Source organism: Hevea brasiliensis, chromosome 10 (assembly GCF_030052815.1).
Source record: "Hevea brasiliensis isolate MT/VB/25A 57/8 chromosome 10, ASM3005281v1, whole genome shotgun sequence".
Lineage (NCBI taxonomy): Eukaryota > Viridiplantae > Streptophyta > Magnoliopsida > Malpighiales > Euphorbiaceae > Hevea > Hevea brasiliensis.
In genome coordinates, this window is record NC_079502.1 from 67,514,905 (window position 1) to 67,532,733 (window position 17,829).

At 34.6% G+C, this 17,829-nt stretch overlaps 2 protein-coding genes across 4 annotated transcripts in view; one reads left to right on the plus strand and one right to left on the minus strand.

The window, feature by feature from the left end:
- Window positions 1-13,037, plus strand: part of LOC110666032 (probable inactive ATP-dependent zinc metalloprotease FTSHI 4, chloroplastic) — a 33,382-nt gene extending 20,345 nt beyond the window's left edge. The window contains exons 4-16 of one of the 3 annotated variants that reach the window (XR_002497087.2): window positions 5,410-5,541; window positions 6,703-6,777; window positions 6,853-6,978; window positions 7,067-7,176; window positions 7,256-7,334; window positions 7,505-7,642; window positions 7,741-7,852; window positions 9,355-9,518; window positions 9,625-9,730; window positions 9,950-10,026; window positions 10,479-10,622; window positions 10,732-10,936; window positions 12,672-13,037. Coding sequence is in view for 2 of the 3 variants with exons in the window: in XM_021826366.2 (XP_021682058.2) it covers window positions 5,410-5,541; window positions 6,703-6,777; window positions 6,853-6,978; window positions 7,067-7,176; window positions 7,256-7,334; window positions 7,505-7,642; window positions 7,741-7,852; window positions 9,355-9,518; window positions 9,625-9,730; window positions 9,950-10,026; window positions 10,479-10,622; window positions 10,732-10,875 (1,407 nt within the window). In the remaining variant the exon portion in view is untranslated. Of the gene's footprint in view, window positions 1-5,409; window positions 5,542-6,702; window positions 6,778-6,852; window positions 6,979-7,066; window positions 7,177-7,255; window positions 7,335-7,504; window positions 7,643-7,740; window positions 7,853-9,354; window positions 9,519-9,624; window positions 9,731-9,949; window positions 10,027-10,478; window positions 10,623-10,731; window positions 11,582-12,671 lie in introns of those variants that run through there. The other 2 variants (XM_021826366.2, XM_021826367.2) reach the window with 2 other exon arrangements.
- LOC110666033 (uncharacterized) lies at window positions 11,830-15,223 on the minus strand. Its single transcript, XM_021826368.2, has 5 exons — window positions 14,775-15,223; window positions 13,750-14,251; window positions 13,445-13,646; window positions 12,658-13,152; window positions 11,830-12,459 (listed from the first exon to the last, which is right to left on the minus strand). The coding sequence occupies exons 1-5, from the start codon at window positions 15,142-15,144 to the stop codon at window positions 12,073-12,075; spliced, it is 1,956 nt and encodes a 651-aa protein (XP_021682060.2). The 5' UTR covers window positions 15,145-15,223; the 3' UTR covers window positions 11,830-12,072.
- Between the last annotated feature and the right edge of the window lie 2,606 nt (window positions 15,224-17,829).

The window sequence follows — 17,829 nt, forward strand, 5'->3', positions numbered from 1 at the left end:
TTATATGACACAAAATGACATTCTTTATCAGTTTTCCTGTATTGATATCCCATCCCAAAATGGCGTGGCCAAAAGAAAAAACCGGCATCTTCTTAAGGTAACTCGTGCTCTTCTTTTTCATATGAAAGTTCCTAAACACTTTTGGATGGATGAAGTTTCTACGGCATGTTTTTTTATCAATCGTATGCTGTCTTCTGTCCTTAATGGGATATTTCTTATACTGCTTTGTTTCCTACAAAATCTTTGTTTCTTGTTGAACCCCGTATATTTTGTTATACCTGTTTTGTGCGTGATGTTTGTCCATAGGTTACTAAATTAGATCCGAATTCTCTCAAATGTGTCTTCCTTTGGTACTCTAGGCTCCAAAAAGGGTACTGCTGTTTCTCTCTTACTCTTAATCATTATCTTGTTTCTGCAGATGTCACATTTTTTTAGCCCACTCCATTCTTTCCTCAATCATCTGCGTATGAGAGTCAGGGGGAGGAGGATGATCTCTTAATATATACTGTCGAACCAATGTTTAGTCATCTCCCACAGCCTGTTCCTTTTGTCTCTAGACCTACTCGACCTGCCGTTGTTCATATTTATTCCAAGAGATTGGAGATTCCTGACTCAGATCCTCCACCAGCTACTTCATTGGGAGATTCTGTACCTCATACTGATCATGATTCTGACTTAAACTTACCCATTGCTCTTCGTAAAGGTAAGCATTCATGCACTTACCCTATCTCTTCTTTTGTTTCTTATAATCAATTGTCTTCTTGTTCTCGGTGTTTTGTTACTTCTTTAGACTCTGTTCCTATCTTTAATACTGTTGGTGAGGCACTGTCTCATCTTGGCTGGTGTGCTGCTATGAAAGAGAAAATGGAGGCTTTAGATGCTAATGGTACATGGGAACTGTTGCCTTGACCCACTGGTAAGAAAGCTATTGGTTGCAAATGGGTATTTACAGTAAAGGTAAATCCTGATGGTTCTGTGGCAAGGTTAAAAGCACGCCTTGTGGCAAAAGAATATGTTCAGACATATGGGGTTGATTACTCTGACATTTTTTCTCCTGTAGCTAAACTTATGTTCGCTTGTTTATCTCTTTAGCAGCTACATATGATTGGCTGCTGCACCAATTGGATATCAAGAATGCTTTCCTTCATGGTGATCTTCAGGAGGAGGTGTATATGGAGCAACTACCTGGGTTTGTTGCTCAGGGGGAGTTGGGTAAAGTTTGTAGGCTTCGAAAGTCTCTTTATGGCTTGAAACAAAGTCCTAGGGCCTGGTTTGGGAGATTCAATGAAGCAGTACAGGAATTTGGTTTGCAAAAGAATAAGTGTGATCACGCAGTATTTTATAGGCAATCTGAGATTGGTCTAATTCTTTTGGTAGTCTATGTGGATGACATTGTCATCACTGGGAGTGACTCTACAGGTATTTCATCTCTTAAAACCTTCTTCCAAACCCAGTTTCAGACCAAAGACTTGGAATTGTTAAAGTATTTCTTGGGTATTGAAGTTATGAGAAGTAAAAAGGGTATTTTCTTGTCTTAAAGAAAATATGTCCTCGATCTATTGACAGAGACAGGAAAATTAGGTGCTAAGTCTTGCAGTGCACCAATGACTCCAAATTTACAACAACTGTTAGCAGGGGATAGTGAGTTGTTAGAAGATCCAGAGAGATACAGGAGATTGGTAGGAAAATTGAACTACCTTACAGTCACTCGTCCTGACATTGCTTATGCCGTTAGTGTGGTAAGTTAGTTTATGTCTTTTCCAACTATTGCTCATTAAGAAGCCTTGGGACAAATCTTGTGTTATCTGAAGGACGCTCCAGAAAGAGATTTGTTATATGGTAATCATGGACATTTGAATGTTGAATGTTTTTCAGATGCCGACTGGGCTGGATCTAAGGTTGACAGGAGGTCAACTACTGGATATTGCGTTTTTGTTGGAGGAAATTTGGTGTTTTAGAGAAGCGAGAAGCAGAGTGTAGTTTCTCGATCTAGTGCTGAATCGGAGTGCAGAGCCATGTCACAATCAGTATATGAGGTAATGTGGATACTTCAATTACTAGATGAGACAAGTTTTAAGACTTCCCTTACTGCGAAATTGTGGTGTGATAATCAAGCTGCACTCAATATTGCTTCTAATCCGGTGTTTCATGAGCGGACCAAGCATATTGAGATTGATTGTCACTTTGTTCGTGAAAAGATTCAACAATAGATCATCTCAACATGACACATCAAAACTAGAGAGCAGTTAGGAGATATTTTCACAAAAGCTCTAAATAGAGTTAGGATTGACTACATTTGTAACAAGTTGTGCATGATTAACATCTATGCTTTAACTTGAGGGGGAGTGTTATGGAAAGTCAATCATTATATTATTTCTCTGTATATTCTGTATTCTATATTTCTATTTAGGATTTCTTATTTAGGATTTCTTCCTAATTAGTAGAACACAATTATAGGGATCAATTGTGTATATATATATATATATATATATATATATATATATATATATATATATATATATATATATATATATATATATATATACACAGATTAATTGAAATTAAGGAGAATCATCTCTTTCTACACAGATGAATTGACGAAACATATACAAGAGAGTATCCTTTGGTGCATGATGTTTGCGGATGATATAGTTCTGATAGTTGAGACACGAGAAGGGGTCAATAGAAAGCTAGAGCTTTGGAGAAGTACACTTGAGTCAAAGGGTTTTAAGTTAAGTAGAACGAAGATAGAATACATGCATTATATATATATATATATATATACACACAGATTAATTGAAATTAAGGAGAATCATCTCTTTCTACACAGATGAATTGACGAAACATATACAAGAGAGTGTCCTTTGGTGCATGATGTTTGCGAATGATATAGTTCTGATAGATAAGACGCGAGAAGGGGTCAATAGAAAGCTAGAGCTTTGGAGAAGTACACTTGAGTCAAAGGGTTTTAAGTTAAGTAGAACGAAGATAGAATACATGCATTGCAAGTTCAGTGAAGTCCGAACTGGTGATAAGGAAGGAGTTAGTTTGGATGGAGTGATATTGCCCTAAAGTAATCACTTTAAATATCTTGGCTCAATCCTTTAAGTAGATGGGGGATGTGAGGAGGATGTTAATCATAGGATTAAAGTCGGATGATTGAAGTGGAGACGTGCCACGAGAGTTTTATGTGATCGCAGGATTTCCAATAAGTTGAAAGGAAAATTTTATCGTGCAGCCATATGACCGGCCATGTTATATAGTAGTGAGTGTTGGGCAATGAAGGAGCCGTATGTGTCTAAGATGAGAGTTGCGGAGATGAGAATGTTAAGGTAGACGAGTGGTCATACTAGACTAGATAAAGTCCGTAATGAGAGTATTAGAGAAAAGGTAGGAGTGGTATCAATTATGGATAAGTTGAGAGAAGGGAGATTGAGGTGGTTTGGTTATGTGAAGCGTAGACATACGGAGTTCCAGTTAGACAAGTGGAGCACATTGGGTTAGAGGATACAAAGAAAAGAAGGGGTAGACCTAAACTGACTTGGTGCAGAGTAGTACAATATGACCTAAAAGTATTATACATTTCTGAGGATTTAACCCAAAATCGTTTAGAGTGGAAAAAGATAATCTATATAGCCGACCCCAATAAATTTTTGGGATAAAGGCTTAGTTGAATTGAGTAGTGTTTCAACTTGTCCCAAATAATTGGCCATATCCTGATGATTTTGTTGTAAATCGACTATATCTGACACAACCTTATAGATACGTTGCACATCATTAGTATATAAAGTTTTGGCCTTCATCTAGACCTAGCAATAGGTTTTACAAGACTGAAAAAGAGTGAGTAATTTGGGGTCTAATGAGTGCCATGAGTGACTACATAGTTGAGCATCAATTTTAGTCCAACTTATACGTTTTGTTAGAGCAATATCAGTCGCATTTTTACTTAGATGGTCATCATATCCTTGCCCCATGAACCTTAACTCTATTGATGCAGCTCAAGACACAATTGTTACTTCCTTGTAACTTAAAGGTTGTAATAGTGGAGAGTTAGAAATAGAAGAGAAGAAAGGTTTGAATGCACCCATGTCTGATGACTCTGCTTTGTCGGACATGTTGAATAGATCACAGAGATAAAAAAATGTTGAAAAAAAAATATCACAGGTTAGTGAACAGGAAAGACCGAATCATTGCTTCCCCTTTAGAAGTGAGAAGATGAAGGACCTAGAAGGGGTGTTGGTACAGGGATGAGTTGCCGGCTTTTGGCGAGGTGGCCGGAGTTGATTTTGGCAGGAAAGGGGGTCGGAGCTATCTTCACGCGCCGATGCATGTAGCAAGCTTGGAGAACCTGTGAAGGCGCATAGGAGTCACCAGGGAGAATTCTGGCGATGAAACTCAGGTGACAAGCCGATTGGGGGATGGCAAGGCCTTCTAGAGGGGTGGTGAAGCTCACTGCTTCCAAGAACTTGTCACACTTGAATAACAGTTTCAGTTTCTTACGGGGACTGAGCACGAGAAAGAAGAGCACATCTTTTTCCTTTTTTAAGGCTCTGATACCATACTGGATAAGAAGAAAAGAATAGCAAAAAAGAAGATAATTGGAGAATTGTAGAGTTGATTATTCCCTTCAAGCTGATTGGGGTATGTATACTTGTGTACAAGAAACTAAAAAGGAAGAAATAAATATTACAGCCCTTAATTACAGCCATAATTACTGTACAAGATTCTAACCCTGATTATGCACATAATCAATACAAATCTGGTCTATAATCACTACAAATCTGGCAAGTATCTCAACAGTTTCCTTGGGACTTCTTGTCTTCAATGCTATTTCAGGGTATTCTATGGGCAAATATACACAGCCATTCACAAACTAGTGACTGTAATCCCATAGATTTGAGATGGCATTCAGTGCCTCAGCATTTGAATTATTCGTCTCCTCTATTTACATTGAACAAGGATGGGACTATTCCTTCTGGTTAAAAACTCAAAATCCATCTATTGTTTTGTTTGTTCAAAATTTTCCTCTTTATATCATACATGCTTGCTGCACATGTACAGGTGTTGGAATTTCTCTGCTTGCTTCTCTCATCCTTGCAGAATATATAAACAACAAACAGGCACACACACACACACACAATCACACATATACAGAGGAATGGAAAGAAGACTTACAAGAAAGAGGGCCTCTCTGGATAGTAAAAAGCATTTAGAGTCAGAACTCTCGAATTGCCTTGAATATTGACCAAGGCACCTCTTTAAAATGTCCATATGCAGAATGCGACAAGCAAGCTAAAAATATGATCTATTCCATAATAATTGCGGAGGAAGCAATCAGCCTTTGAAAATCCTATACTCCTAGTTTTATTCTCCAATGAAATCTGCTAACTTAAAAAGTTGACTTTCTAGATGTTTGTAGGTGTGGCAGCTTCTCGTGTCAAGGATCTTTTTTCCAGTGCCAGATCATTTGCCCCATCCATCATCTTTATTGATGAAATTGATGCTATTGGCAGCAAGCGTGGAGGACCTGATATTGGTGGGGTAAGATGATATATGTTGTTGCTTGTATCTATCAACTTGTACTAAGTTAAATGATTATATAAAGGCGCTTGAATAGAAAAGTAGCTTTGATAGTTGTTTAAAGTGAATGAAATCCAATGGAACAAGAAGCCACAAAGCCAAGTGTAGTGCTATTTCTAGGCAATTTTGTCATTTGAAGTTGTATCATTGGTTATTTCTTGTTTGAATCTGTGAAGAGATTGCATACTATGAGAAGAATATTGTGGCGCAAAAGGAACAAATTATTTGACTAATATCTTCATCATGTTGCCTCTTTTTATTAATATTTGAAACTAAGTAAATAAATAAATATGAAAAAAGAAATGATATGTACTGTAGTGAGTTTAGTCTTTAAAATACCTAAGGTATTGTTTGTTTGATTTGTTTGAATTCTTTTGTGTTGTTGGGAAGGTTGATGATCAAGCATAGCAATTGACCTTTTGGCAATCTTCATTTATATGCTATTGACTTGATATAAACTGTGATATTTATTTTGTAGGTGAGGTTCCTAAATGATTATGGGAAGCAGCAATGCATCGCAGAAGTGATAAGTAAACTTTAGAGAGGGTGCGGGAGGAGGATTGGGTAGTCTTAGGAGGGTTTAGTTGTTGCATGACAGTATGCGAAAGTAGGATGGCAATGGTACACATATTCATTGCTTACATTAGAGAGTATGAGGTAATGGTGATGAAAGGTGGGCAAAGTAATTCTATATGTGGTGCATTCCTTGAGAGAGAGAGTTTGAGTCACCAATGAGAAAAAAAAAAAATGGTGTGTGTGTGTGACAGATATCTCTATATATAAATATTGCAAGTACCTAATAAAAATATGAAGTAATGTCATTTGTAAATTTAGATGGAGATAAATGGAAATATGCCATGTGTTTGAAAATATACGTTTAACTTTTTTAAATTTACCAAAAGTGGTGAGAAAAATAATAATTTAAAGATAAGGTGTGATTAATCTATTTTACATGCAAGAGATGTGATAATTAAAGGGATGCATGAAATATTAGTTTTAAATATCAAATAATAATGACAGTTAGTCAATACATATATCTTGAACATGTCATTGTTTTCTACAAATGATAGTTTCTCTCGCCTGATTCAATGCATATGACTTTAACATGGAATTTTTGTATAGGGTGGTGCTGAGAGAGAGCAAGGCCTCCTTCAGATACTGACGGAGATGGATGGATTTAAAGAATTTACATCTCAGGTGTGCTGTGTTATATTTCTTGTGGATTGGAGATTATATATATTTTTCATTCATTGCTAAACTTGGGCTTGTCAGGTGCTAGTTATAGGTGCAACAAATAGACTTGACATTCTTGATCCTGCTCTCTTGAGAAAGGGTCGTTTTGACAAGATTATAAGAGTTGGTTTGCCATCTAAAGATGGCAGATTGGCAATTTTAAAGGTATATATATTCTTTTAAGTGTAATTGGCATTTCAAAAATGTTGTTCAGATTGACACTATAATCATCACTGAGATCAAACTTGTGCAGGTGCATGCCAGAAATAAATTTTTCCGTTCAGAGCAGGAAAAGGAGGCTTTACTTCTGGAAATTGCGGAGTTGACAGAAGATTTTACAGGAGCAGAGCTGCAGAATATACTGTATTTGTTGCCTGATGGATAATCCTTTTTTATTGTTTTATCAGTATAAAGAGGTTAATGTTTCCTGAACTGATTGTAGGAATGAAGCTGGAATTTTAACAGCCAGGAAGGATTTAGATTCCATTGGACGAGAAGAACTTCTAGAGGCTTTGAAGAGGGTTTGTGTTGCCTTATCTTAACTCCTCCCCTACTCCCGTTAGTGTATCTGTGGACAAATTTCCTTTTTTTTTTTTTAATTTTTTAATTTTATTTAATTTTGTTTATTGTGAAACTCATTTTTTATTCCAACACACTCATTTTCTTTATGCATTTGTTACTGATTATGCAGCAAAAAGGAACTTTTGAAACAGGCCAGGAAGATAGTACTGAAATTCCACAGGAATTAAAATTAAGATTGGCATATCGGGAAGCAGCTGTTGCTGTTCTTGCGTGCTATTTTCCTGATCCCTATCACCCTTTTACAGAGGTCATTGAAAGGATATGTTTGGATTCTCTCATGATGTATTATGTTTGTTTAAGTGGTGAAATGCACGTCAATTACATTTTTAAGTGTATCTTCTGCAGACACATATAAATTCTATCCATAGCCAGCCAAACATGCACTATGCAGAAACTGCCGGCAGGGTTTTTGCAAGGAAATCAGATTATGTGAATGCTATAGTGCGTGCATGCTCTCGTAAGTTACATAATTCTAAACTTATATTTTACAGCATTATCTTCAATTACATTTAGGGGTAATGTTTTTACTTTTTATTGTCCTTAGTTTTGGTTTAGACATATTCTTCCTACCACAGATGGAGAGACGTTCAGATGAATTGTTTGGTATAGGTCTTAGAATTTAGTTAGCATTTTTGCGTAACATCTGGATATTTTATTTTTTGGTGAATTGGAATTTTGACAGTTAGATATAGCTTTCATAGAATTTGGTTCTGATGAAGATAATTCCGTTTGTACGCATGTTTGCCTGTCTCTAACTTAGAATAGTTAGAGGCTTAGAGAAAGTCTTATGAATTGAAAGACACATTTTGTTAGTGGAAGCACTGTTTTCCTAGGTAATTGAAAGTCAAAATATCTTTTCTTTAAGAAAGAACTTGTGTTTCAATTTTATTTTGTTTATGGGTTCTCAGAGATGCAAGCCCAAAAACCATTTTTTGTTTCCCATTTCAGTGAAATTGTTTTTGTCCGCTTAAAGTTTGGGTCAATTTATCACTTGGGCAGTGGGTTAGGGTATAGTTGAACTACAAAAGAAATAATCAAGATCATCAATGATTAATTATTTGAACTACAAAATAAATAATCAAAATTCTGAATGATTAATTATTGATATACCAATTATTATTTAATTTCTATTAATTGAAATAAGAGTAGAAAGTGCCACAGATAAAGGAAAGAAGAATTGGGTGAAAAATTTTTAATATGGACAATGGAGGAAAATCCTCATGACTGCAATAGGAGTTCTACATCTAAACTGCCATTTGGTATCTTCTAATCACTGAGCATGGTTTCATACAAAGGTTATTACATTATATAACAGCTGTTATATGAAGGTCATCATATTGAAGCTACTTTGTTGCCTTGCTTTGCAGATATAAGTTCAAAAGGTACTTCTTATTTCCTCCTCCCCCATACCCACACCCACACCGGCCCTCCCCTCTATTATCTTTTCATGCGAATTGATTACCATATATTTAAATTATGCCACCTCCTCAATCATGATAGTGTAATGAAAGCAGGGCCATTTCAGTCATAACAAAATGGTTACTGCCTATCTCTACACAAAACTTATTGTAAAAATTGCAAAATGCACTGAAAGAAAAGATGTTCAAGGACTTGAATCCATGAAATGCTAACTAATAAGCATAACTACATCAAATAAAGAGATTGAATCCATGATTTTTATCCATATATCAATTAACTTCAATAACTAACACAAAACAACATGGAGAATAAAGATCTAACCTTATTACCACCAAAAAGGGGTCATAAATATGTCATGAACCAAATGCTTTCATAGCAAATTTTCGGAAGGAACGGCAAAGCCAAAACTCACTTATCTCTTTAAGTCCAAGGCAGATGTAAAATTAGGTTGCTGAATGATAATACATGGCTTATGTATTATCTCTCTCATTGATGTTTTTGATGAATTTAATAGGGTTCCCTGATTTCTCTATTATGTAGCTAGAGTAATTGAGGAGGAGATGTTTGGGGCAAACAATTTGTGTTGGATCTCTGCAAAAGCAACATTAGAAGCTTCAAGGCTTGCAGAGCGTTTGATTCTTCAGACTGGGATGACAGCATTTGGGAAAGCATTCTACAGGAATCATAGTGATCTTGTCCCCAATGTACAATTTTAAGATCTAATTATTGAATCTGTTGCAATCTTGGTATGCATGTTCATGAGAGCTTTTGAAGTAACTTATTGCATTTATCATTTTATTTTTACTACAGCTTGCAGCAAAACTTGAAGCACTTCGGGATGAATACATGCGTTATGCTGTTGAAAAATGTTCATCAGTGCTGAGAGAATACCATTCAGCTGTGCAGACAATTACAGGTCATTTTAGTTGTCTTTATTTTTTAACATTTTACTTGTTCACTGAATTTGAGCCATTCCTTGCATGATACATTTGTGGGAGACCAACCACAGAGGTGTTTTTGTTAGACTAAATGCACAAATGAAGCTTGTGTTTTATAAATTATAGTTTGACATAAAGAAGCTAGTTGTATGTATAAAATAGTAATATGTCTAGCTTGATGCCTTTCCTTCACACAGATATTTTACTTGAGAAGGGAGAGATAAAAGCTGACAAAATTTGGGATATATACAAAAGTGCTCCACGAATACCTCAAGTAAGTTCTTGAGCTTCATGGAGAATAATGATTATTCTTAATTGCTTCTTGTCCTAGCGTCAATGCACATTTTTATTTGCAACAATGCACATTTTTATTTGCAACACATGTTACAATTAAAAATGCTAGGTCAGGAAGCATATATATATATTAAGTACACTATTTTGTGGTCTGCTAGCGTCTTGCTTTGATTGAGTGTTCCACTTTTATAGTTTGGTACTGCTGACTAGTTCACTGTTCTAGCAAAGGTTACCTTCATTTCAGTTTTCTGGAAAGTAGCTTAAAGAATTAAGGTTTATGGGAGACTTTTCTCCTGTCTTGGTATTCGCCATTTGGTTTGCTCATTGTAGTACAGTTTCTGGATAGCAAAGTACTAATGGTTTAGAAGATTTCCCTGCTGAAAGTTGTGATGATTGCAGTGTACTTGATTTTGTATTCTTTTCATTATTCAGCCTGCTGTGAGCCCTGTTGATGAATATGGAGCCCTAATTTATGCTGGACGATGGGGTATGCATGGGATTACACTTCCTGGGAGAGTTACATTTGCACCTGGAAATGTTGGCTTTTCAACCTTTGGTGCTCCCCGCCCCATGGAGGTAAGTGAAAATTTGTTCTGTGAATTTTTCTGTGCCAACTTAAATTTTGTTATGCTAGTGATGCTGACTCTGTCATCTTTTGATTATTTTTCGAATGGGTTGATGACAGACTCAAATTATCAGTGATGAAACCTGGAAGCTCATAGATGGTATTTGGGATAAAAGGATTGAAGAAATAAAAGCTGAAGCTTCAATGGAGATTGAGGAAGACAATGAGAAGCCACAACTTTTGATGGCCAGCCATTTTCTTTGAAGACAATTCATTTTTTCTTGGTGGTCAGAATGCAGTTCCATTGCCTCTCTCCTCCCATCTTGTATGCAGTTCCATCTGAAACCTCATTTTATTTTTGTTTATTGGTGGTTGGTGGCATATAAGAAATGTCTAAGAATATGGTGTTGGCACCATATATTCATCTTTTCTTCCCTGGTTCCACCACCTAATTTTAAAGAGAGAGTTATCATAGACTTGTTCTATATGCATAGGAGTTGAAATTCTAGATTGCAACATATTTTCCTCCTGAATTTTTCTTCCTAAGTCCTCATCCCTCTTTTTGATTGGTAGTGTTAGGCCTCCATTTCATTCGTTGCAAAATTGGCTACAATACCAGATAGTTGCTAGAAGAGCAGCTTCTGCCTTTGCTTTTGTTGATTAATCTTTTATTTTGCCTTTAGAGTCGAGTGTTCATTCCATAAACTTCCATGCTTGGGTAAAAATATCCAATTCAAGGGCACTCAGACCAGCCCAATTTCAGTTTGGAAACGTCTATGTTGCATGGTGTAGGGATCAAGAATTTAATGTAAAAATAACTATCTTTCTTCCTGTGATTATTTCCTAATTTTCTCCTTTTTAACGCTTTTAACTTCATATTTTTGAGACCATAACTACATTCTTGCTGCCATGACTGTTATGTTTCTGTATTCATATTCTTCTATAAGATGAGAGATGGTTTTTATATGAATTAGCATCTAATAATTGCAGCTTTTTCTTGCTTAGTTAAATCTAGAAAAACTATTAATCTTTGTAAATCTTGAAATCCGTTTTGTAGTTTCTCTAAAGTAACAAGTTCTTGCTAAAAAAAAAAAAGTAAATCAGGGAATGTATTATTTAATTTTTCTTAGCACCAATTACAAATGACAGATTAAATGAAACATTTATTTGTGCAGCAAATTTTGTGTTATTAGTTTATCAACTGTAAATATGATGGCCTTGGTATAATAGTAAAATTGCTCTATTTATGATTCGGAGGTTACAGGTTCAAGTTGCGAAAACAGCATTATGGAGAGAGAGAAAAGGGTAAAGAAGGTTCATCAAAATACAAGAGGGGAAGGCAAACATTTAATTTTATTTAGGAAAAGAATAGTGCTCAGGGCTTATAAACAACTTTGCTATAAATTCGATAAACTCAATCAGAAAAAAACATAGTATATCATACAAAGATATGAATGGGGACTAGACTCGAAAGTATAGAAGATCATAGTCTAAATTTTCTGGAAGCGTACGCGGAGAAGGGAATTTGGGAAGAAAACTTGCGATGTGGTTGGCCATTTCTAAATACGATTTGTGCTTACTGATGATAATCCCACCCTCATTAGCACCAGCAAGCGGCAAGTCGTTAATGCTGTTGGCGTTTTTCTGTTTTCCTACAACTAGGTTCTTAAATGCCTTTTTCTTCAAATACCAGCTTCCAGTTTTGAAATTGAAATGATATAAAGGAAGAAATCGCTGCCCATAAATAGCTATAAATTCCAGAGCTGCTAGAATGAACTCAAATTCCTCATTGGGCATGTAGTATGGGAAGCTAACTCTTGTCCATCCTGGCTTTACTCCATGATATCCCTGTCAATGCCATTCCATAATAATTAAAATTCACTATTTATTCTCTCCATTATGTTAAAATTAATAATTTGCTTTTCACACTTTAATATATATATATATATATATATATATATATATATATATATATATTAAAGTCTCAAATTTGATTTTACTAATTATTGGGTCCTTTTATCAATTTAACCATTTGTCATATTTTACCTTATGTACGGCAGATCTGATAGCAAGGGATCGAGCCTCACTGATGTTGAGCAAAACATGACCATAAGGTCCAGCACATGCACACCCACCTCTGGATTGAATGCCAAACAAATCATTAAGCAAAGATGCAACAAAAGCTCCATGAAGAGGCTTATCCTTCTTGTTCCCTGTCTCTGCCCACATGTAAAGATCTCTTTCCTTTCCTTCGCTAGATTCAACTTCTTCAATTTCACTCGAGGAAGAGTTTGTAGTATAAGATACGAGGAAGGACAATATGGCTTGTCTCTTGACACTTGTGTTTCCTAAAACCCATATGTTCTTGTTGGACATAAGCCTATTTAATGCCTTTTTTATGTAATAGGTTTCTTGTTTTTCAATCATTTGGTAGCCAATGTATTCTTTAACCCAGATAGCCAATGCTGCTCTGATTGTTTGGATTATTTGAGGAGTCCCACCATTTTCTCTTTCCTCTATCTCTTCCAAATATAATGTGTCCTGCAAAAATTAATTGCATATTCTATTTCTTATCAATAATTGTTGCATTTCCTACTATCCAAAGAATTCTCAAATTATATTATTTTATTTTTCTTTTTTATACAATCGATTGATATTCGAATTCAAAATCTCACATTTAACAAAAGGACTCTAATACTTTTAAGGTAAAAGCTCATTGGTTATATTATAGGTTTTTCTTTTTTTTTTTTTTCTTTTTCTTGTCTCTTCATCAATTAAAATTCAATAAATCCAGATGCAACATAACCAAACCTCTAAGAACAAATGGACTTACCTTTTCATTGAAGCCATTGACATAACAAACAGTTCCACCTCCACAAGTAGATGGTGCAGAAGATCTCAGCTGATAGAGAGCTTTACTCATCAGAAGAATTCCAGGCGATCCAGGCCCACCAAGAAATTTATGTGGGCTAAGGAAAATTGCATCATACCCATCAATCTCCCCAGATCTCATGTCAATCTCCACATAAGGCCCACTTTATAGATAAATAATCACACAAAACAAAATGTTCAACACCAAAACATCCAGCAGCAATGTATAAAAAAAAATAATTAAACAATGAAGTTATGAGTTGGTACCTTGCTGCAAAATCAAAGCACACAAAACCTCCATATTGGTGAAGAAGCCTGGCAATTCCTCGAGTATCTGACTCAATCCCAGTCACATTACTACAAGCAGAAAACGACCCTAAAATTGGACGATTGGCATTTCTATAAATGTGAAGTTGTTTCTGTAGAGATTCCATGTCTATTAAGCCATTGTCATCTATGCCAATCTCTATAACTTCAGCTAAGCTTTGTCGCCATGAAAGGAGGTTGGAGTGGTGCTCATAAGGGCCAACAAAGACTACCCATCTTTCTTCATTGGTAATGCATTTAATTAGCCTGTCTCTGAGAATGGAGGGCACAGCTATGCCCATTACCTCTTGCAGACGTTTAATAGCTGCTGTGGTGCCTGAGCCACAGAACATAATTGCATCCTGTTGTCCACCACCTAAGCTCTTCTTTATGTATTTAATTGCTTCTTGTAACATTTTGGTTGTTCTATGCCCCACGTAACTATCGCAAGTGTGAGTGTTCCCTATATATAATAAGCACATTTCTACCAGTCAGAAAAACAATATACATATTTTCTTTTAAATTTGAAAATATTTTTTTAGTACTGTTAATTTTAATTGAGATTCAAATTCAAATAATACACAAATATACCAAAAGAAAACTATTGTCAAATTTTAAACAAGACACAAAATAAATATACATTTAATGGCATGAGAAAATTTTATCTAAATCGGTTGATTAGAGATCAAGAAGTCAAAAAATACGTATTATACATAGAACCCATCAATTTTATATATAAAACATACTTATATATGTATATATCCATTCAACATTAAACGGAGTAAAATAAAACTAAAAAGTTAGAATATTTCCTTTCCATAGTTTGATAGATCATGAAAGCCGCATATCAATATATAATACTTCAAGTTCAAACAATTTTATTGGTAACCATATACAAAGTCAAAGCAACAAAAATTCAAAAATATGCAAATAAAAAAAGAAGAAGAAGAAGAAGAAGAAGAAGAAGGGAATTAATGAGTAAATACCATAGAAGGGAAGAACATTGTTAATGATAAAATTCTCAATATAGCGAAGAGACTGGCCGGAGGCAGTATGATCAGCATAGGTGAGTTTTCGTTTTCCAAAGGGAGAATCAAATTCTACATCACCGCCCACGATTTGAGAGCGCAACCAAGCAAGTCTTTTCTCAGAAGAAATACTCTTGGGCACACCCATCTCCAGAGTCCGAAAAGATACGGAGCGATGACAAAGATCATTGGAATTTGAAGAGGAAGAGCTACCTGTACCTCCAGCTGTAGCTAAGCTAGTTCTTGCATTAGCTTTGGTTGTGGTTGATGATGATCTCAGTCTAACTGGGGTCTCTTCTCTTGGCATGATAGGTTGTTCTAGCTCCATTTTTTGCAATTTCTGTAAATGGGTAATTTAAGGAAAGAAGAAAAATTGTTGCGTAGAAGAAGGTGAGGAAATGATGGAGATGAGAAATGGGTATTTAAAACAGTTTAAGGTGCTGTGGATTTGACCAAAAAGGCGGCAAGAAGCTCAGTAGTCTCTTGTTATGTTTATAATTTAATAATGAATTCAATTGGCTTTGCTGTAAGATTTCTACTGGCCCTTTCCACCTCCTGATTACAAGACATTGTATTGCCTTTCCTCCTTTTGCTTTTCTTTTTAGAAAAAATAATATTTAATTCAAAATGAATAACCAAATAATAAATTTTATTTTATTTTTTACAATTAAGAATATCTTTATGAATATCATAATATATCATAATCAAAATAATTAAAATCCCTTTAATATGTATATATAATAATTTTTTTAATAATTTTAATATTATATGTATATTATTCAAAATTTATTGATAAAAAATAATTGATTAATTAAGAAATAAAGTGACTACAATGAATATTAAAATTAACAGTAAAAATTTTACAGTAAAATTAATTTTTTCCTATAAAACTAACATAAAATAATTGCTGTTAATAATATAAAAAGATATTATATTGCAATAATTATTATTACTATTGATAAATTTTTTATAGTAATAATTGTTTCTTTTTAATAGATTTTTTTACAGTAATTAAATTTTATTGTAAAATAATTATGATTATAATTACTCCTATAAATTTTAATATAATAATTTTTATATTTTTAGTATTAAAATTTTTATTATTAAATTTAACAATTTTTTATAGTGAATTTAAAAAATTATGAAATTTAAATTAACAAAAATAAAAATGTAAATTAAAGAATGTTATTGGGTACCAATTTCAGTTTGGATAATAAAATAAATTATAAAAAATTATTTTTCATATTTTTAGATATTTAATTAAATAAATGTTGCTCTTTGTCCTATATATTCAAAATAATAATAATAATAATAATAATAATAATAATAATAATAATGATAATAACAATAATAATAACAAAAAGCTCAGCATATTCTAGGTGCTTGCAAAGCAAAGGGTGTGTTGTGGCAGTGCCCCATAGAAGAAACCTTGCAAGGCACATTGGATGCTTGCATATATATAGGAAGTTTCCGGTTAGTTTTTGACCTTTTTAGAAGTTTTTGTGCTTTGGAAGACGTGTGGGGAAAAGTGAGTGAACCGACGTTTGGGAGGGTGCTGAGTGATGTCAACCAACCAATTAAATTGCATCTCTTTTCTCACAAACTGGCTTCAATTTTATTATAACATGGGGATTCAATCTGTGATTTTGGCACTTAGTTTTGAGTTTTGACTATGCCAGTGAATAATATTAGGCAAATTCCCACATATGTACGCGTCCATCTTTCTAGCAAATGGAATAAAATTCAAGGGTCTTGTCGAGAAAATTTCCACATGCTTGATTTACATTTTCGATTTTTTTTTAATGAAAATGGTACAAATTTTTTAATAAAATCATGGTAACAATGATAACTGATATAAACCGAATTAACCATAATAAGATATACCTCTTTAATTAAGAAAACATTTAAATTTCAAATAAGAGTGAGTTTTTATCTATATAATTTTTTTTTTTTTTAAGATATTAGCTTTCATTAAAAGCCCATGAAAGGCTGAGGGCATACAAGGCAAGGTCATGGCCGAAAAAAACCAAACTCAGCTATATCAAGTACAAAAACACAAATGCTCAAGCCCAAACATAAATAACCCTAGACCTAAGTGGTAAACCCAAGAAAGCAGATGACATGACTATTGAAGGAGGCAACAGCGCCGCACACTAAGTAACTGATACGAACCAGCTGGACAAAATGGTGCATACGGTGATTAGTGAAACACTATGCAGTGGAACAAATGGAGAAATTAAGGAAGGCAGGAAATTTAAGAGTTCCAATAGCTCCGCTCCAGATGTAACAGTCTCTTCAACTTCTCCGGGTATTTAGGAGTGGCGAGTTCCTTGTGATCTTTGGGAGGGAACTTTGTAATACTCATGAACTATTACTATAAATGATTGTAATGAGCAATTAATGAAAATAAGATACTACATGGCTAAATTGTTCTTCTCTAATCTCTCTTCAAATTCTCTCCTCTTTCTCTAATTTTTCCTTTCTTTCTCTATGTTCTCTTCTAATTTCTATTTGGTTCATATCATTGGTATCGGAGCACGATTTTGGCATCGCAATGGCAAATGGCACTTGTGGACAAGAATGGAAACAAGAGATGAATGCTATGTTGAAAGACCTTGAGGAACGTCTAGAACAAAAGTAAACAGAGTTGCGAAGGGAGACAGAAATGAGTGCAAATTAGGTGATTTAGGAGTTTAAAACTTTGCTAGCAGTTATAAATTTGCAACACAATGAGATTGCTTCTGGTAAGAGTCACACTAGTAGTTCTAATGATAGAATTGGAAATTTGCATGATCCTTGGCCCCCATATCCTAAACTTGATTTTCCTTGTATTAATGGGGATGAGTTGGAAGCTTGGTTAGTTAAGGCTGAATATTATTTTCAAGTTACCGGTACGCCACTGGAAAACAGAGTCAAAATTGCTACATTGTATTTGGATGAGAAGGCAGTACAGTGGCACCAAGGATATGTTAAGATGAAGGGGGCAGGAGCATATGTGGACTGGGAAGGTTAT